Genomic DNA, 21,209 nt, shown 5'->3' with positions numbered 1-21,209 from the left:
AAAGAAGATTTTTTTCTGGTAGAGACCTTAAAAATGAAGCCATCTTCAAAGAAGTTGATCTTGAAAAGACAGACTTTGGGTTTTGTTTTATGCCTACGTGTGTGTGCTTTCTTCTGAAAGGATCTAGGTCACGTTCAAAAAATAAGAGTTGTACAATAGAAAAAATCCCAGAGTCAAGTAGAATAAAAATTGAAGATTTGGAAGAAATGACTTGGGGGGAGTGACGCATGCATGATGAGGTGGGAGCAAGTCAGCCAAATGTTACTTGTTGAAGTCCTTGAGCCAAAGAATTTGAAGCTTGATTAAGACATTTAGCAAAACTAAAGATAATAAAAAGAACTGAAGCGTAGCAGGGGCTGGAGGAAGGAGCCAGTGGACATGGGATTTCTTTTGAGGATGATGAAAATGTTCCGGGACTGGTGGCGATGGTTGTACCACTTTAGGAGTATTCTAAAAACACAAAGAGTGAATTTGATAGTACATGAATTGCATATCAATTTATGAAAAAGAACTGAAAGAGAACAAAGATACAGATTTACATGGACGTGTTTGCTGCTGAGATAAGACATATAAGCACACATCCTAAATGGAATATGTGCCTTAATTATGTCCTACTTAAGAAATGCTCTTCAGTGTAGCTGGTTAGTGCCACTGGTTAGAATTCCTCGCTAACTGGGTTAAATTTATTGCTCTGTTCCCTGTCTAGACCAGTCAATTCTGCTCTTTTTCTTTTTCTCGGTTACAGATTGCACGTCTAATGCTGATTAGCCATCTTGTGAGTTCATGCAATTGTTATAAGGAATCCAAGTGAGAGAATATGGATGCTTAGTATAAATTCATCACTACCACTGGGAAAACACTGTCCTCTCTACTGACAGCAAATCAACAGACTCATCTTTCACACAGAGAATACAGATTCAATATTTCAGTTCTACTATAATGAAGACTCATTCATAAATTCCTCAAAACACCGGGAGGAAAGCTCTAGACAACAATGAGGGAAGAAAATAATTTCTCAAAAAATATATCTGTGAATGGGTATGCTTATGGCTCATATTGCAGTGGTCATATTGCAGCCATAAGCCATTGCTTATGGCTCATATTGCAATGCAGGAGACATGGGTTTGGTCCCTGGGTTGGGAAGATTCCTTGGAGAAAAGAATGGCTACCCACTCCAGTATTCTTGCCTGGGAAATCCCATGGACAGAAGAGCCTGGCGGGCTACAGTCCATGGAGTCTCAAAGAGACGGATACAACTGAGTGACTAACACTTTCACTTTCATGCTTGGGTAACTATAAGAGAATAATAATTAAAGGATTAATGAAGAGCTTAAAGCATTATTTGTGCAATGGAAAATAGTATAATGAACAATGTTGAAACTCTTAAATTTCAAATTACTTATAAGTAGCAACTTCTAAATTTATTGTGAAATAATCTCTTGGGGGAAAGCAAAATAATTATTGTCAATTTTTTAATTTATTATTACTGTCAAGAATTTTGAACATAGCTCCTATGTAACAGGAAACAACTTTCTCAAGGCTTCTCTAAAAAGGCTGGGAGAGACATTTTACCTACTCATTTATTGAATAAATATTTAGCAATTCTGTCGTCTTCCCAAGCTGACGGGTTGCATCATATTTTATTCTGCTTTGAATCTAGATCTCTTTAAAAAGCTGAGTTCATAGAAAGTGTCAGTAAAAGTCTGTGAATTAATGAAATGTATCTCATGTGAAAAATCAAAAAGAATGATTTCCAGATCTTTTCTGCAGCATCTGAAGAGGTTGTAAACAAAAAACCTTTTTGAAATCAGCCAGAGAGCTCTCTTTCACTTCATTATACAGCTTAGCAGTCACCTAATCTCGCTACTCTATCTGGAAATATACTTATTTTACATAAAAGCTCTCACTATTCTGGCTACTTTCCAGACTTTAAATATTACAAATGAACAAATGCTATCATGAGGTTCAGAGGTTCAAGGTACAGGGTGAAGGAAATCTAATCATCATTTCTTTTGCCCAGGTTCAGCAATGTTTCCAAGGGCAGACAGTGCACAGCAACTGATCTTGGTCCCTCAGGGGTTCCACTTCCCCTTGGACGCCAAACCTGGATCGCAGTTTTATTTTGGTTCATTACGCTTATAAGACTCCTGTCATCTCTGTTTAGTGTGAGTGTCCTCAGACACTGGATCTAAACCCAGCAGCAGCTCCACTTCCTTAGCTCTGTGGACAAACCTTGTCTTGACTGTCTTTGTGACTTCCATGGAGCCCTGGACGCTGTCTACATACAGGAACCGGATTGCATCTGTGATCAAATAATCCTCCTGGGGCCCCTTCATGACAAGGCAGTGGAAGTACTGAAACTGCCCGCTCCCTCTCCCCACTTAGAGGCCATCTCTACCATACCTCCTGCACTGCAGAGCTGCGATTGGTACATATTTTCTAGAAGCAATAATGAGAAAGGGCAGAGGCAGCAAAGATGAATCCCAGAGTTGCCGTTGGCCAACAACTCTGTGCTGGATGGAACATAAGTTGCCAAAATGGTAGAGATGCTAAAACCTGTGACGAGGGATTCTACTCACATTGAAGTGAGTCCTGAGATAACAGATTCTGTGCAGACAAAACCCATAAAATGTTTCTAAAGTCTGATATGAATAGCAAAAGGAACCTAAATTATTGACCAATTTTCATGTTATTTTGACCCTGATACGAAAAGGAAATCAATCATGTTTGTTTGCTTTAAAAAAAAAAAGAACAACAACTTTCCTCTGGTCTATTTTCTGCCTGGTTTTCAGAACCTCTGTTGGGCTAGTCCTGCCCAGCATCTCACTCTCCACTCTCCTCCAGCTGGCACCCGTGCTCGGGTCAGACCAACGTGCACAGTGCCCACAACCACACCAAGCACATTCCTGGGTCTTGGCCTTTGAAGTTATGGCTGCCCACCTCTGAAACGGCCTCCCTTCTTCCTGTCTGTCTTTCAAGGACCAGTTTAACTCTCACTTCATCTACGAATTATTCCCTGAATCCAGCTTTCTTTAAATCTTTCACTCTTCCAAGTTTCTCTAGTAATTATGGGCTCTACCTTTCCCCGGGTCAGGTAGATCCCCTGGAGGAAAGCATGGCAACCAACTTCAGTATTCTTGCTTGGGAAATCCCATGGACAGAGGAGCCTGGCAGGCTGCAGTCCATGGGGTTGCAAAGAGTCAGACAGGACTGAATGACTGAGCACGCATGTATGTACGCACCCTTAAATGTGATACTGAACTGTGACCCAGCTTACATTAGCATTGTGTCCCTAGTTAGACTGGAAGATCCCAGCAGACAGAACTCCAGTGAAAATTCTCCTATGCACCTCGAAAGTACTGGACATCCAGTCAGAACTCGGTGTCATTTCAGAAGGCATTTCAGAACACTCGGCTGTTTCAGAGCTCAAAGGGACCTTGGAGATTACTTAGTCCTACCCGTCATTTCATGTATGAGCACACTGCAGCCCACAGTTTACTCACTGATTCTTAATAAATTAATAATAAATTAGCATTATTTATTAACTAATTTACATTGACTATAGCAACCAAACTGTAGTTTCCACTAGGATTTAGTAAGTACGGGTTGCAAAGAGCAGTAGGTCAGGCAGACACTTAAATAGCATTCTGTTATGTGAGTGAAACAGGAAACAGACATACCTGCAGCTCCAACTGAGCAGGCAGCATTAGAGGAGAGAAAAATAGTTACATTACCAATGGGGTTGGAAGGCTTCCCTTCAGTGGGTCATTACCAATCTGGATAGAAGAGATGAAAAAATACATAGCCCTGCTTTTTAGAATGTGTGAGAAGGTAAAAAAACAAAACTAGCTCACCTAAGACTGACTGCCAGAAGTCACATGCATGTGGGTTTTGCTTTGATACAAGGAAACTTGTTCCAAAACCAGTGACCCAGTTCATTCCAGAACACACATACAACCATGGCCGCACTATGCTTGCACACCCACGCCTCACAACACACGTGGGCTTTAATTTTTGCCTGCAAAAAATTAAATCTAGGAAGCAAGTCTCTGGACCTAGTAAGAAATCAGAACGGCCAAAGCGAAAAGACAGCAGTTGTGCAAGAGAGAGAGGAAAGCAGACTGGGAATCATGTAACATGATGGATAGAAAGTATTCATAGCCCTTTGCTGTTCTGGTCTGTATTTCTCTGTATGCTTATGTTTGCTTTTGAAATAATATTCATGGAGCTATAAGGTTCACAGGTTTCCATTTCAGGACCCTCATAAAGGCTATTCAGCCTGACTGCTCAGAATCCCGTCCACGACGCCATACAGAACAAATGTTTAAATGTATTTTTACATAAAGGCTCAGACAAGACTATTGTTCAAGTTTTGTCTGTGCCTTCTAGCCTATAGGTAAATAAGACTGAAAGAAACATAAGCTGAAATGAGCGTTCATCTAGAAACTGCAAAGCCTGGGAAGATACACAAAAAGTTTCTTTCATCCACATATAAAGGACTAGGAAATGTCTTTAAACAGCTTGCTGCCACAAACATGGATTTAAGTCATTGTTTTCTGGATGTTAATTGTCCGCACAGGCACTGAGCCCGCAAAACGACACGGCTCTCCACCTGTGTCTCCCACAGGTCCGAATGCACACTCAACGCTATCTGTTAAATATGGACAAGATACACCTGGCCAGGCAGCCACTGACGGAGGCCCTGCAGCCACACGGTCTGAAGTCATAACGCGGCTTACACAGGAGAGAAGACACTGCCCTACCCCCACACCTGGAGCTTAGCTCCATGCTGTCCCCGTATCTGGGCCGCACCTGCCAGATCTGCTTGGACTCAGGTCCCTGGGCATTGACACGACATGGCATTTGCCAGTCTCCCACTGGAAATTGTCGACAACCAAATTCAAAACCCCAAATTGACTTGAGAGCTCTGATCAGGCACAGATTAGCCTGGCTTCAATGTAATTAACTATTATAGCTCAGTGTACTTATTTCTCCATTTCCAATCTGTGAGTTTTAGGATCCAGGGCGCTATCCTACTCTAACCACACTAGTCTGGATGTTGCCAAGAGCCAGGCTTCCATGTCACTGCTAAATTGATGGAATCGAGGACCAGCCATGCCAGCCTGCCATGGGACACGGAGGCCCTGAGAAACAGTTCACACTTTCTTCCAAAACAAACAAGGGCTTGAGCAGCGGATGGTGAACAGCATGGCGCCTACAGAGCTGGCCGCCTGCAGGAGAGTTGGCGCCCATGCAGTGGGCGGAGGGGGTGGGGGAAGGGGGAGCTGGGCATCCCGCCTACCCGGATGCGCTTGGCACGGCGCATGTCGTCGGCCGTCAGGGTGCTCTGGGCGGGCAGCACGCTCTCCTCATGCTGGGGCTGCAGGTGCAATTCATGCGTGTCCGGCTCTTGCTCTAGAGAAGATGGGGCTTCCGGGGGCAGCTGAGGGAGCGGGAGGGTGGGCTGCTCTGGTTGGTCCAGCCCGTTAGGAGTCGCAGCTTCAGCCTCATCAAACTGCTCCTTGGTGGAAAAATGCAACAGGTCCTGAAATCACAAGAACCAGGAGTTATTTCCCTGCCTAGACAGACATCCATGCAAGGACTTAGAACTGCTGCTTTATGTTTTAAATGATTAGCCTCATAATGCTCAGAAAAGATTATTTTCCTCCTGAGAACATGAATTAGGTAACCATTCACAGGATGTAAAAACCATGACATATTCCAGATCACTTTATGAGGAAAAAAGAAGGCGGGATTCTTCTGGAATATCATAATTTCAATTGTCTGAACTAATTAAACAGAGGCCCCCATAATGTCTCTGGACAATTTCAAATCTTTAGGGCTGCGAAGTTGGCCTTCAGTTGTAAGTAATGTTTAAAAATACGCTCTTTTGAGTCTTTGTCTGATCAGATTTTAATTAACAGGCAGCGAAGTGCCAACAGGCAGGACTGTCAGCCTCTGAAAGGCATTGTGTTTGAGTCCAGTGACAATTCTAAATTCTCTGAGCAGGCATCCAAGAAGAGTTCCTGCCTTCCCCTCCCCCCTCACCTGTGTCCCATCGTCACACTTTTCCCCGTTTTCACTGGTTATCTCCAAGCGGATAAATTTGGGAGGACGTCCTGGCCTTCGACCAGGGCCAAACCGCCTCTTGCCTCGGCCCCTTCCTCTGCCTCTTGCTCTGGGGACAAGAGATCGGGTGATAAATAGTCACAGTTACATAATACTCCACAACAAATATTTCCCTAAATGATCCGGAGTAACTCCAAATCTTGATTTCCACTCACTTTATTTCTTTTCCTGATTCTGTAGACGATCATTTTGCCAATACACGCTATCTCAATTTCTCATCTTTCCTTGTCTATATAGCTCAAAGAGACATCTTAAATTATTCAGAATAAAGGGAGCTTTAAAAATTCAAAGTGCTGACACCATTTTGCCACTGGACATTCTGAAAGCTCGAACACATCTCCACAGTTATGTGAGCAATGCAGACAGGACAGAACACACCGAGCCTGGTGTGTGTCCTAGAGACAAGATTGGGGTCTTTCCCCTTGCTCACCTCATATTCCTTCCATGGAATCTGGCTAGAGTCAAAGATATGTTCTTGCTTTACTATAATCTTCTGGGAGGCCAGAACGAATTTCTAATTCAGTGGTTCAATAATATATCCAATAAATGCCAAATGAATTTTATCCCCTTTGAAAGGTTTCTAACATACAAAAGTTCCTTAATCAAAGGGATTCAGAAAAGTATGTCACTAAAATCTCCTTTAGAAGACATGCGTGCAAGATGCATTTAAAATCAATCAGACTGTGCTTTATTCTTCCACTCACGTACTTAACAACTTAATTAAAAATATAGATTTTTTTCCAAGGACTTTTAAAAGATCCTTTTTTATGGGAAATTCTGAACGTCGGCAAATATGGCAAATACAAGCCCAGTGTACTCACTACCTCATTTCAATACTTATTAGCTCGTGAGCAGTTTTATTCTATTTGAATCATCACCACTTGTCCTACACACATACCCATTAGACTATTTTGAACTAAATCCCAGACATCATTTCATCTCATTCATATTCATAAATATTTAAATACATATCTCTAAAACATAAAGATATATAAATATATATATATATAAAATGCATATCTCAATACCATTATCGCAACTGATAGTTGCTCAATGTTTATTAAATCTAGTCAAAGTTCAGATTTGTCTAATTGTCTCAAATTTCTTTTAGCAGTTGGCTAATGAACATTTTATCTGCAGTGTGCCCTGCCTGGTGCTCAGCACTAAAAGATGGGAAGTGATATCCAACAGTTCTTACCCTCAGAAGTCCAGCAGAGGCAGCAGGCATATAAACCAAAACTCTCAAGAGGGTATAAAAGGTGTTATAACAGAGCCACGTTGGAGTGTTTGGGATGCCCTGGAGGAAGTGCAGGACAGAATGCTCGCTGTGCCCTCCACGCACCTCGGCCGTCTGCTCCCGAGGTCACACCTTGCCCTTGTCGTCCCCGGTGGCTGCAGAACCCCAGGACCCTGACGCCATGCCTTGTCCACTTCAACACTGTGTCCTAACTTTCCAGTTCACCCCTTGGGCGCCTGAACTCCCAGATCCTGCCCCCTCACCAGCATCTCCAGTCCTGCAGCCTGTCAGCAGTCGCGTCCCCTTCACGTTTGCCCTCCCTTCTTCCACTCATCACCTCCAAAGCCCATCACTGGAGTGCGGAGTGATCCCGCGCACATGCTCTTCCCCCACCCTGCTGCTTCGCCACTCTCACTGCGTTGCAGGCGCTTGGTGAAACCCACTCCGTGCCCTCCCTGCACAGACACCCTCACGGGGAGAGACACTGGGTGAGGACATGGCCTTGACTCACGAGAGCCCCCAGTGAGCTCTTGCGGCTGCAGGCAATCACACCGCACTTCCCTGGAGTATTTACTCTCCCACGTTCCTAAAGGTCATTTCACACCACCTTCTCTCTTCTCAAATTCTATAAACACTGGCAAGCCTACGTCTGTCCCACTGAGACTACCCCAATCCAAACCACTCTCATTTTTCATCCAAACTGTTGCAATAGTGTCTAACCAGACTCCCCGTCTTCCCTCTTACTGCAGTACAACCTCAGTGCTGTTTTCACTTTTATCCACAGTGATGCTTGGGCTTCCCAGGTGGTGCTAGTAGTAAAGAATCCACCCGCCAATGCAGGAGACGCAGGTTTGACCCCTGGGTCAGGAAGATCCCGTGGAGGAGGGAATGACAACCCACTCCAGTATTCTTGCCTGGAAAATCCCATGGACAGAGGAGCCTGGCGGGCTACAGTCCATGGGGGTCACAAAGAGTCAGACACACTGAAGGGACTGGGCACGCACGCATAGTGATGTTTAGAAATATAATTGACATCATAATATCCCTTGCTCAGCAACCTCTGAGGACTTCTTATCACACATAAAATGAAATTCAAATCTCCTATCACTACCATCAGGCCTACATGATCCAGTTGCTGCCCATCCCGCCCTGTGGAATTCTCCTTCATTTACCCCTTTTTCTTTTTTTTCATATAGGAATTAAACACAAGAGTTAGTTTAATGAAGGAATCTTACCTTTGAAGAGTTTGAAAATCAGAGGTGCAGGTTATTTCAAAGGTGTATGCTATCTCAAGAATTCCTATTTCAGAATCTCTAGTTAGGGGAGACGGAAAGATCTCCTATTGCTGGGTATTGATTATGCTTGTTCAGGGAAATGTTTACTAAGGTGGAAAGACCTCCTATTGCTAGGTAAGCATTATTCTGGAAAAGACCCAAGTTGTGATGAGGACCAGGGGGAGGAAAGGAAATGATGCATAAGAAATGTCCTTTAGCAGCCTAACTGGTTATCTGTCTACACACCCACCCATGTGCATACAGACACACACACACACCCTCATACATTCATAGATGATGCAGAAATGACTCTGGAACTTTAAACACTAAGTTTGTGAAAACTTCCCCCTCATTATACCTGCTGAACACATCCAGTTTCTCATCGTGAGAATTGAGATGCTGCTGCAGCTGTTCAGAGCTTATAAATCGGCGGTTGCATTCATAGCAGGGCCAATTCTTCTCTTGCTCTCGAAGAACTGCAGCCATAGGAGAGAGACCATGGAGGCCAGTGACCAATGGGCCCCAATAAAACTCAAATGCCTGGCACCCCCACCATTCTCACCGCATCGTAGCCCAGTGCTCATAGATACCCAATGTCTGCTGTTTTGTTATAAAAGCAAAGGCTCAAGATTGACAGAAAGTAGTTTTGGGGATCTGGTTTTCTGATACATTCATGTAAGACATCAAAAGAACAACTACCGTGTGCTACCCTCTCCCACCCCCAACACACACAACCTTACCCCACTGGGAAGACACGGTGTGCTACAGTGGAAATGTGTATGCAGATCACCCAGTAATTCAGATCCAAGCTTCATAATCAGAGTATAGTGTAAAACACAAATAACTGGAAGATGAATGCTCAATATCATCACTTTAGTGAAAGGTTCACAAGCACAGGTTAAAGCCGTACCCTATGACCCAGCAATTCTACCCCTAAATGTGTGCCCAACAGAAATATGCACATATGTTCAGTAAAGGACATGTAAGAAAGTTCACAGTGGTACCTTCATATTGGCCAGACACTGGACACTGGAAATGACTTTGTTGACCAAGAAAGAAAGACTATGACTGACTTTTGTCCCCTAGGAAATAGCCTCACAACTTTTGGAATTTCCCAAGTAAATGGCACGTCTTTGTCACTCCTGATGATCTGTGACCATACCTGAGTTTATGCTAATGAGATGGCCCAGATGGGGATGACTGAGCCTAGAAAACCAACCACCTGAAAACAGGGCTGTGGCTTTGAATGAGGGGGTATAGCCAGGGAGGGGAGCAGGGGCTAGAGAGGAGATCAGTCATGGGCCACGGATCCAATTGATCACACTGCTGTGATGATGCCTCAACAAGAACTCTGGACACAGAAGCTCAGGTGAGCCTCCCACGCTGGTGATGACACATTCGGCCTCCAGGGCTGTGACACAGGCACTTCTCATCTGGGACCCTCCCAAACTTTGCCCTAAGCATCTCTTCATTTGGCTGGTCCTGACGTGTGTGCTTTATGATAAAATGGCAATTCTAAGCCCAGCACTTTTCTGACCTCTGTGCACCATTCTAGGGAATTATTAGACCTAAGAGGGTAGTGGAAATTCCCTAAATGCTACTAGTCTAGTTGCTCAGAAGTGCAGGGGGCATGGGATCCCCCTCGCTTGAGGATGGTGCCTAAATTAGAGACAGTCTCATGGAGGACTCTGCCCTTGACCTGTGATGTGACCTAACTCCAACTAGTCAGTGTCAGAATTGCATAGTTCAACCCAAACTTCTGTGCTGAAAATAGATAAATGAATTGTGGTACATACAATACTTTGGCCACCTGATGCAAAGAGCTGACTCATTGGAAAAGACCCTGATGCTGGGAAAGATGGAAGGTGGGAGGAGAAGCAGACGACAGAGGATGAGACGGTTGGATGGCATCACCAACTCAATGGACATGAGTTTGAGCAAACTCTGGCAGACAGTGAAGGACAGGGAAGCCTGGCGTGCTGCCATCCATGGGGTCACCAAAAACTGGACACGACTTAGTGACTGAACAAAACAAGTTCACACAGTAGAAAACAAAGTGGCAAAGAAAATGAACAACTTACAGTAATACACAATAGTATGGAAAAGTCTCACAAACAAAAGATTCTCATGCTCCGGAAGTGTATGTGTCACATAATTCTATGTATACAAAGTTCAGTAACAAGCAGATGGTGTCTGTGGTGTTGAAGTCAGGAGATAGTTTTACTTGGGAGTGAAGAGGAATTAGAAGGTGTTGGGGACTCCTGGGGCTGTGGCCCACCCTGTGTCTTGACTTGGGTCCCCAGGTATTCTCACGCTGTGAAAATTCATCAGGCTGTTATTTATGACTTTGTAGTTTTCTGGATGTAGACTGTACTTCAGCGACATTTACTTTCACAACAAAGACAATCCCTGCCTTGCTATGTTCAGAGACGATTACATCAAGATAAAAATCATCCTCTGATCTAGGTCCTAATTTAATATTTGGACTTTTCATTATATTAAATACTATTTTCTAGGACCCATGAAAGAAATGTAAATATGTCATCGTCATTTGACCCTAGAATTACACAAGGATGTTTAGTTCTAAGAAGCCACCTGCAATGCAGGAGATACAGGTTCAATTCCAGGGTTGGGAAGATCCCCTGAAGAAGGAAATGGCAACCTACTCCAATATTCTTGCCTGGGAAATCCCATGGACAGAGGAGCCTAACAGGCTACAGTCCATGGGGTTGCAAGAGTCGAACATGACTTAGTGACTAAACCACCACCAAAGATGTAAGTAATATATACAATTTACAATCAATACATGAAATTAAAAAAAAACAATCCGAGTACCTTTCCGCTCTTCCTCAGAAATGTCATGGATTTTCCGGTTCACAAATTCAGCATAGGAAGCAGCATACCACACCTGCAAGAACCAAGCACGTCATCAGGGACGAAGGACATCACAGGATGCGCTTCACGGGCTTCAGTTCCTCCTCCTGCTCACAGAACATGACCCAGGTTTCCCACAGCAAACCAACAAACTAACAAAAGAAGCCGCACTGTGAGGTGACCCCGTTGGCACAGGCAGTCAGTCAGGAAGTTCATACGGCGAGACACACACTGTGTGGGATTCTTTTTTATGTGCTACACAGTAGGTCCTTGTTGCTTATCCATTGTAAATGTTTTCTTTATCCTTTTTAAAAAAATGTTTTTGTTATTACAACAGCTTCACAAGAGATAACATTAGTAGTCTCTTGATTTAATGAAACAGAGCCTCTTCTGATTTTTTATCTGTTTAAACACAGGTTTCCACGCAGCTGTGGTCACAGTGGCTCCACCCTCACACTGCTGGGGTCAACCAGAGCCACCCTGCCCTCCTGAGTCTCTGCCTCCATCCCACCCTGGGGAGGTTGCTTCTGCTTCCTGTCTGGCTCACCCTCCCCTCCACCACTCCTAAATAGTGCTGCTTCTGGAAGCTTAGTCCATGTCCAGGACCTTCTCCTTTCTCCCCAAGGCAATCACATCTGTTTGCAGCCAACTCTGTGCTAATGACTCTTAAGTTACCGCATGTATCCCAGACCCTCCCTCTTCTTCCCTCTACCTACATTCTGCCACCTGCCTGATGGAGCCAGTCTAGAACTGACTTCTAGACACTTCCCTCCTCACCTACCTTTCTCATCTCAACAAACACCCCACCTTCCACCCAGTTGCTCAGACTTGAAAACTAAAGGTTGTGTGTGTGTGTGTGTGTGCGCGCGCTCAGTCATGTCCAACTCTTTGCAACCCATGGACTGTAGCCCACCAGGCTCTGTCCATGGAATTTTCTAGGCAAGAATACTGGAATGGGTTGCCATGTCCTTCTCCAAGTGATCTTCCCAACCCAGGGATCAAACCCAGGTCTCCTGCATTGCCAGGCAGATTCTTTACCACTAAGGCAACAGGGAAGCCCAAAATGAAGTGAAGTAACTCCATCTTTAATCAACAGACCTGTCTGTACCCCCAAAATAACTACTTCCTAATTCCTCACCCCCTGGGCCTAATACCTTTAATTAAGGCCTTTGGTAGACCCCAAAGTCATACACTTCTTATTCTATTTTATTTGTGGGATTATTATAAGTGTACAGCGACTTTCCTGGTGGCCCAGTGGTTACGAATCTGCCTGCCAAGGCAGCAGACATGGGTTTAACCCCTGATCCGGGAAGATTTCACATGTTCCAGGGCAACTAGGCCCAAACACCACAACAAAGCCTGTAAACCCTAGAGCCCATGTTCTGCAACTAGAAAAAGCCATCTCACAGCAAAGAAGACCCAGTGTAGCCACATAAATAAATAAAATTGAGAAGCGTATAGTACACAGCAAGTACTCATAAATAAGCGAACTACAAGAAAAGGACCTTTTTTTTAAAGAATACCACTTCGAGGGGAAAGACAAAAAGTGTGAAAAGCATGAAGCGATCACAATTCCCAGCAGAGTGGCCACCGCCCCCGTGCTGTACCTTGAGCTCCTGCTTGGGCTCCACGTTCTTGATTGTTGTGTAGTACACGTGGTGGCCATACTGATACGCCACCAGGTTCTGCTCCAGGTGGTTCTGGGCCGGACGCACGAACATCATCCAGTTACAGAGGGTCTCGTCCGACAACTCAAACCACAGGTCTTCGTGCAAATCCCTGTCCTTTCTGTCCCCTTTATCGAGAGAAACCTGCAACCAGAGTGAAAGTGAAAAGACACCTACACACACAACCGCTAACATCATAGATGGTTGTGTAGTAATATGCAAAATGCTGTTCTTTAAATTAACCAGATACACTGGTTCTCCCCTTTGTATCTGGAAAGATACTGGAATTGTGTCTTACCAAATGAAAAAGGGAAAAACGCTTTCTAACGACCCAGTCATAGGATTACCTAGCAAAATCTAAAAGTCAGCACACTGACTGTACAGTTTTGGTTGCCATTTCATCATTAACTAACACATCAAAAAATGCTATTGATAAGCCAGAAAGTGCAAGAAAAATACTCTCCAGTTCATTGTAAGTGGCTTCCTTTGGGGTTTCAATTGCATTCATTTATAACGTGGAGGCTGGTGACAGATCGTTCTCTCTACAAAGTGATATTCTTTCGTGGACGTCTTGAGCTCTCATCAAGAAAATCTCCCCATGACAGCTGCTGATTTCTCAAAAACACACCCCATATATTCTCTCCTCCCAGTGTTCTTTCCCAGTTCTCCAGAGTGGCTCTCAAAAAGTAGACAGCAGAGGCTTTCGATCAAAGCAAAAGCATCGAAAGTGAGGAACAGACATCAGTATACACATACTTGAACATTCTGTAAACTATTCTTTAGCAGAAGATTCAACAGGATAGACCTGTTTCAAAGACTGAAAAAGAGGTTTTCCTAAAAACATTATGAGCACTTCACAGATGATATTGGTGTTGTTTAGTTACTAAGTTGTATGACTCTTTGCCACCCCACGAACTGTAGCCCACCTCTGTCCATGGGATGTCCTAGGCAAGAACACTGGAGTGGGTTGTCATTTCCTTCTCCAGATGATCTGCCCAACCCAGAGATGGAACCTATGTCTCCTACATTGGCAGGAGGATTCTTCACCACTGAGCCACTAGGGAAGCCCAACAGATAACATGAGTTGACATAATTCTCTTTGTATTATAGTCAAAGTTTATATTCAAAAAAAAAGTTGTCAAGCCTCTATTATAGGTTGAACTGGTTTCCCCCATAATTCATACATTGAAGTTCCAGCCCCTAGTAGCTTCAGACTGTAACTGCATTTGGAGGCAAAGCTTTGGAAGAGGTGATGAAGTCATCAGACCAGGTCCTGTCCTTACAGGACAGGGAGATCAGGACACAGAGAAGCACCAGAGGCGCCGAGCACACAGGGACCGCCTAGTGCCAAGGCAGCCACCTGCAAGCCAAGGGCCGCGACCCAAGCCAAACCTGCCTGCACCTTGGCCTTGGCCTTCCAGCCTCCTGCAGTGTGACAAACACACATTGTTTAAGCCCCCTGGTCTGTGGTGTTTGGTCCTAGAAGCCCTCTAAGACTAGTCCAGCCCCTGAGAATGACAAGAGTTCAGAGTTATTCACATAAGGCTTCAGGGTCTGAGGGCTTCCCTGGTGGCTCAGCGGTAAGACTCCACTGCCAATGCAGGAGATGCGGGGTAGATCCCTGGGTCGGGAAAATCCCTGGAGAAGGAAATGGCAACCCACTCCAGTATTCTTGCCTGGGAAATCTCATGGACAGAGGAGCCTGGCAGGCTATAGTCCACAGAGTTGCAAAGAGTCAGACAGGACTAAGCGATTGAGCACACTGAGGTCTGAAACTGTACCATCCATGTTATAGGTAAGAGAGAAAATGTCTACATTTAAATCGGTCAAGCTTAGAAAGAAAAACACAGTGAACAACTGCTATGAGGCTGAACTGGGAGGCTCGGTGGGAAAATGCATGCCCCTTACAAGTCATCAGGACACGAGGGGACTGGGACAAAGTGTACATTACCTTGAGGTGGATGTAACAGTCCTTCAGCTCCGATTCCCTGACCAGTGGCCCCTCCACGGGGCCAAACTGGGTGCGCTTGGGGATGCGCCTCTTGGAGAACACGCCGCCCAGGAACCTGTCAATGTAGAGCACCAGCGGGAGGCTGGCCCGCGCCCGTGTCAGCACTGGCCGGTTGGGGATCGGGTGCAGGGGGCCGTGCTTCGGGCACACGGAAGAGTGTGCATTGTTACACTCCTCGCACCCTGAACGAGAAAGAAAGCCTCTAGGTGACGGGCTCAGGGGAAAGGGTCCTAACCTGGACAACCCCCATGTCTAAGTTTTTAAGACCAAATTCAGTCAGCTCCTACAACTGCACAACCCATTCCACTGTAATACACGACTCTCCAGAGACTGGGAGAATCCTGGTCTTTTCTTCTAAAATCAGGCAGAATTCGCTTGTGGCCTGCCAAAAATAATAAGCAGGCTGTGACTGATTTTTCTACTGGATGTCCATTGGAAGAGTGGCAGCAAATTTACAAGTCAACGTGGCTGAGTGCAGCAAAAACGAACACAGCATTGTCGAGCAACTACACTCCAATTTAAAAATAAGTAAAAAAAAGTTTACAAATCAAATAAAACATGTTTGGAAAGAGGAAAGAGGTGCTTATTAGTTGCTTAAATGCTGCAAAATCGGATGAAACAAATGAGGTAAACTTTATAGTATGTAAATTATAGGTCAATAAACCTGTTTTTTTTTTTTTAAAACCTGACAATATAGTCAGTTTCCTCAAAGGGAGTTGTAGAAACAGTGCTGTTAAATTTGAGATTCCCATGCATTTGCGTGAAGATAATGCTGAAGTGAATGAATTTAGCATCCCACGCTTCATTCTCCCGATGACACAACGAGGCTAGCCCTGATATGTACGTTCAGCTCATTCCGGGAGTGATGGGTTTGCACTAAGCGTCCACATCCACCCACTTTTTCCCAGAGTCCCCCACCTGGAGCTGACCGCCAGGCTGCAATGTGTACAGCAGCAGAACAGAGGAAAGAGACTGCGCCCCACAGAGAGCAGACTCCTGACTCAACACATCTAGTCAACCAACTGCATCTCACCCAACTGGCTGTGGGGTAGCCTGGCTTAGGAAACAGGTATTTTCAATTTCTACAACTCTCCAATAATGGAGAGCTACCTTGTGTTCATATTTAGAAGATTAAAGTGACTTCCTGTGTATTTGACTAAGGAGTTGCCTTGAAAACTTAAGAATTCAAGGAAAAGCAAAACGAGGAAATTCTCTTTTGGGTATGGAGATGAACACAGACCCCAGGCAAACAGTCTCACCACCACCATGCAGAAGGTCCCAGGAGAGATACGGTGAGACCACAAAGCTCTGCATGGCCTTGTAACTCGAAAGAGGAGATAAGGACTTTGCCATCTATGTGGGACACTGGTAGGCAGCAGCGGTGGCTTGGTGGAAGGAAGCAGGCCCTCCAAGCAGGCAGGACAGACAGGCAGTAGTATTGGCTGGCTGTGGGCACCAGCAACCGGACCACCTGTACTGGAATCCTGATTCCTGCAACAACTGAGCAGGACCTCTAGAAAGCTGCCGACTTCGCAAGCCCATGGAGAGCATTGCTCGAGTTAGGAAACTAGTGCAGAGCCCTAGGGCCCAGGGTGTGAGAGGCGTCCTTTTACAGTAGGCATTTTTTAAGGTTGGTACGAAGAGAGGTGAGGCACCAAACATGTGAAAGAAGGAATGGCCGGATCTGCCAGGACTGGACACCATCACAGCCTGGCAGCTGGGGCTCTGAGATCAGAGGCTGAGGCTTGGTCCTGACCAAGCCCCAGCCCCTGTGACACCAGCAGGCTGCCCAGCTTCCTCCGGCAGCCGCTCATGGATGCAATCGGAGCTCTAGCAGCAGCCAACACCTCCCTCCCTGGCTGCCCGAGGATGACGGGAAAGGGCGCCTTCAGAGAGACAAGCAGAGTCTGCCATGGGAGCCCTAGCAGAGGGGCCCACCCTGCACCCGAGAAGCAGCCCCACTTACACAAGTCATGCGGGTCGAAGGGCCGAGGGGGGTCAGGTTCCCAGTCATCCAGGTCAGTGTCCTCACCATCTTCCTCCTCCTCATCCTCAGAATCCTCGTCCTCGTCCTCGTCCTCCTCCTCCTTGGCCTCCAGTCTGGCCATGGGGTTCTGCAGAGTCGCCAGAGGGTCCGAGCCATCCACACTCTCAATTGAGGGTAACACCTGGTTGTGCACCGGCAGCGAGGCCTGGACAAGGTTTAATCACAACGTCAGCACAGCCCACGTGGGGTCGGAGGGAACCCGGACACACAGAACACGAGGTTTTAATGGAAGGTACTCCAGTATTCTTGCCTGGGAAACCCCACGGACAGAGGAGCCTGGGGAGCTACAGTCCATGGGGTCACAAAGGGTCTGACATGACTGAGCAACTAACACACACGCACACACTCTTCTCACCAGCTCCCTCTGAGGCCGTGCAGAAAGGCCTATCTATGGACAGTAATGAGGAATCTGTTTTCATTTTTGCTGTTTCTGTCCCACATCTGGGCTCCTTTCATGTCAGCAAGAGTTTCAAACCTCACAAGCTCCTGCCAGAGGGCTGGGGACCCTCATCCTGACCCCGCCCTTCACTTCAAGTCCCACCTCCTCACTCTCTCAGCCTTTCCAAACTTGCTTGAGAGGCCTGCCCTGCCTCCCGGGAGACTTCAAATATGAATGTAACAAACCCTTCCACACCCTCCTGGAGCATGTGTGGTACCATCAGCTGCAACATCTTGGTTCTGGGTGGGGCCCTCCTGCCTCTGCAAGTGGCCACACCCTAGTGCAAGTAAAGGCCTGACCAGCCTGCAACCACGTGGCTTTAGAACTTTACACGTGGTGCAAGATGCAGGTGGCAAAATTCAGTGGGTATGGGCGCACTTTCACACACTCCAGAGAGGTCAAGGTTTGACTTTGACCTTAAGAAAAGAGATGCCTACTTGGTTCATCATGCTGAAATATGCTGAAATTATCTTCTGCAAATAAGACATGGTTTATGTCATAGATTAGATTAATGCCACTTTACCAAATATGCTGGAAGAAAATAATGTTGTCTTGAGAGTCCTCACCTGGGGTTATACACCACCCAGGCCCTCTTATGCAAGGGTGTTTCTCCTGCCGCAGTAGCACCATCAGTTACATCAAGCTACTTCCCTTGCCTGTATCTGTCCTCGCCTAGAACGCTTGCTCTTCCCTTTAGGCAATCTCCTAAATCCTGTCTTCTCCCACCTCTCCAGGAACCATCTCTGCTCTCTCTCCTGTACATCTGCAGTCACAGAAGCCCACCTGACAACACCGTCCAGCCCACCAGGCAGCCCAAATGGTTCCGAAATAGCTCAGGAATGTTACCGGGGGGTCAAGAGCCCCCCGAATTTCCTCTCGAGTTAGACCAAGTGAGTCCACCGCTCCGCCACGTGAAGACAGCTGCTCCAGTACTTCAAGACCAAAACCCCTAGGTCATGGACTCATTTCTCATGAGGCGAATCATCCACATCCCTCAGGGTCTTGCTGGGTCCATTCAGCCCTCAGTGGATCCCCATCAGCCTGCACCTGCGCTCACTGAAGACAGCCACTTCCTAGCGCTGCTCCATCAGGACTCTGTAGGTCCCCAAGACCCTGGGCCTAGCTGTCCCCTCACAGAGGATCAGATCAGATCAGATCAGTCGCTCAGTCGTGTCCGACTCTTTGCGACCCCACAAATCGCAGCACGCCAGGCCTCCCTGTCCATCACCAACTCCCGGAGATCACCCAGACTCACGTCCATCGAGTCAGTGATGCCATCCAGCCATCTCATCCTCTGGCGTCCCCTTCTCCTCCTGCCCCCAATTCCTCCCAGCATCAGAGTCTTTTCCAATGAATCAACTCTTCGCATCAGGTGGCCAAAGTACTAGAGTTTCAGCTTTAGCATCATTCCTTCCAAAGAAATCCCAGGGCTGATCTCCTTCAGAATGGACTGATTGGATCTCCTTGCAGTCCAAGGGACTCTCAAGAGTCTTCTCCAACACCACAGTTCAAAAGCATCAATTCTTCGGTGCTCAGCTTTCTTCACAGTCCAACTCTCACATCCATACATGACCACCGGAAAAACCATAGCCTTGACTAGACAAACCTTTGTTGGCAAAGTAATGTCTCTGCTTTTGAATATGCTATCTAGGTTGGTCATAACTTTCCTTCCAAGGAGTAAGCATCTTTTAATTTCATGGCTGCAGTCACCATCTGTAGTGATTTTGGAGCCCAGAAAAATAAAGTCTGACACTGTTTCCACTGTTTCCCTATCTATTTCCCATGAAGTGATGGGACCGGATGCCATGATCTTCGTTTTCTGAATGTTGAGCTTTAAGCCAACTTTTTCACTCTCCACTTTCATTTTCATCAAGAGGCTTTTGAGTTCCTCTTCACTTTCTGCCATAAGGGTGGTGTCATCTGCATATCTGAGGTAATTGATATTTCTCCTGGCAATCTTGATTCCAGCTTGTGTTTCTTGCAGTCCAGCGTTTCTCATGATGTACTCTGCAGAGAAGTTAAACAGGGTGACAATATACAGCCTTGACGAACTCCTTTTCCTATTTGGAACCAGTCTGTTGTTCCATATCCAATTCTAACTGTTGCTTCCTGACCTGCATACAAATTTCTCAAGAGGCAGATCATGTGGTCTGGTATTCCCATCTCTTTCAGAATTTTCCACAGTTTCTTGTGATGCACACAGTCAAAGGCTTTGGCATAGTCAATAAAGCAGAAATAGATGTTTTTCTGGAACTCTCTTGCTTTTTCTATGATCCAGCGGATGTTGGCAATTTGATCTCTGGTTCCTCTGCCTTTTCTAAATCCAGCTTAAACATCAGGAAGTTCACGGTTCACATATTGCTGAAGCCTGGCTTGGAGAATTTTGAGCATTACTTTACTAGCGTGTGAGATGAGTGCAATTGTGCGGTAGTTTGAGCATTCTTTGGCATTGCCTTTCTTTGGGATTGGAATGAAAACTGACCTTTTCCAGTCCTGTGGCCACTGCTGAGTTTTCCAAATTTGCTGACATATTGAGTGCAGTACTTTCACAGCATCATCTTTCAGGATTTGGAATAGCTCAACTGGAATTCCATCACCTCCACTAGCTTTGTTCGTAGTGATGCTTTCTAAGGCCCACTTGACTTCACATTCCAGGATGTCTGGCTCTAGGTCAGTGATCACACCATCGTGATTATCTGGGTCGTGAAGATCTTTTTGTACAGTTCTGTGTATTCTTGACACCTCTTCTTAATATCTTCTGCTTCTGTTAGGTCCATACCATTTCTGTCCTTTATCGAGCTCATCTTTGCATGAAATGTTCCTTTGGTATCTCTGATTTTCTTGAAGAGATCCCTAGTCTTTCCCATTCTGTTGTTTTCCTCTATTTCTTTGCATTGGTCGCTGAAGAAGGCTTTTTTATCTCTTCTTGCTATTCTTTGGAACTCTGCATTCAGATGTTTATATCTTTCCTTTTCTCCTTTGTTTTTCGCTTCTCTTCTTTTCACAGCTATTTGTAAGGCCTCCTCAGAGAGCCATTTTGCTTTTTTGCATTTCTTTTCTATGGGAATGGTCTTGATCCCCGTCTCCTGTACAATGTCATGAACCTTATTCCATAGTTCATCAGGCACTCTATCTATCAGATCTAGGCCCTTAAATCTATTTCTCACTTCCACTGTATAAACATAAGGGATTTGATTTAGGTCATACCTTAATGGTCTAGTGGTTTTCCCTACTTTCTTCAATTTAAGTCTGAATTTTGCAATAAGGAGTTCATGATCTGAGCCACAGTCAGCTCCTGGTCTTGTTTTTGCTGACTGTATAGAGCTTCTCCGTCTTTGGCTGCAAAGAATATAATCAATCTGATTTTGGTGTTGACCATCTGGTGATGTCCATGTATAGAGTCTTCTCTTGTGTTGTTGGAAGAGGGTGTTTGTTATGACCAGTGCATTTTCTTGGCAAAACTCTATTAGTCTTTGCCCTGCTTCATTCTGTATTCCAAGGCCAAATATGCCTGTTACTCCAGATGTTTCT

General features: G+C 45.5%; 1 protein-coding gene across 3 annotated transcripts in view; it reads right to left on the bottom strand.

Annotated features, from left to right (window-relative positions):
* Positions 1–21,209, bottom strand: part of PRDM10 (PR/SET domain 10) — a 99,053-nt gene that overhangs the window by 23,975 nt on the left and 53,869 nt on the right. For all 3 annotated transcript variants that reach the window (XM_070365033.1, XM_070365031.1, XM_070365032.1), the window contains exons 5-11: positions 17,159–17,384; positions 15,133–15,374; positions 13,122–13,325; positions 11,476–11,548; positions 8,999–9,116; positions 6,049–6,178; positions 5,303–5,545 (exon numbers count right to left, since the gene is read on the bottom strand). In XM_070365033.1, the coding sequence (XP_070221134.1) occupies positions 5,303–5,545; positions 6,049–6,178; positions 8,999–9,116; positions 11,476–11,548; positions 13,122–13,325; positions 15,133–15,374; positions 17,159–17,384 (1,236 nt within the window). The remainder of the gene's footprint in view (positions 1–5,302; positions 5,546–6,048; positions 6,179–8,998; positions 9,117–11,475; positions 11,549–13,121; positions 13,326–15,132; positions 15,375–17,158; positions 17,385–21,209) is intronic.

This window comes from Bos mutus, chromosome 29 (genome assembly GCF_027580195.1).
Source record: "Bos mutus isolate GX-2022 chromosome 29, NWIPB_WYAK_1.1, whole genome shotgun sequence".
In the NCBI taxonomy this organism is placed as follows: Eukaryota; Metazoa; Chordata; class Mammalia; order Artiodactyla; family Bovidae; genus Bos; species Bos mutus.
This window is presented reverse-complemented; position numbering and strand designations above follow the sequence as displayed.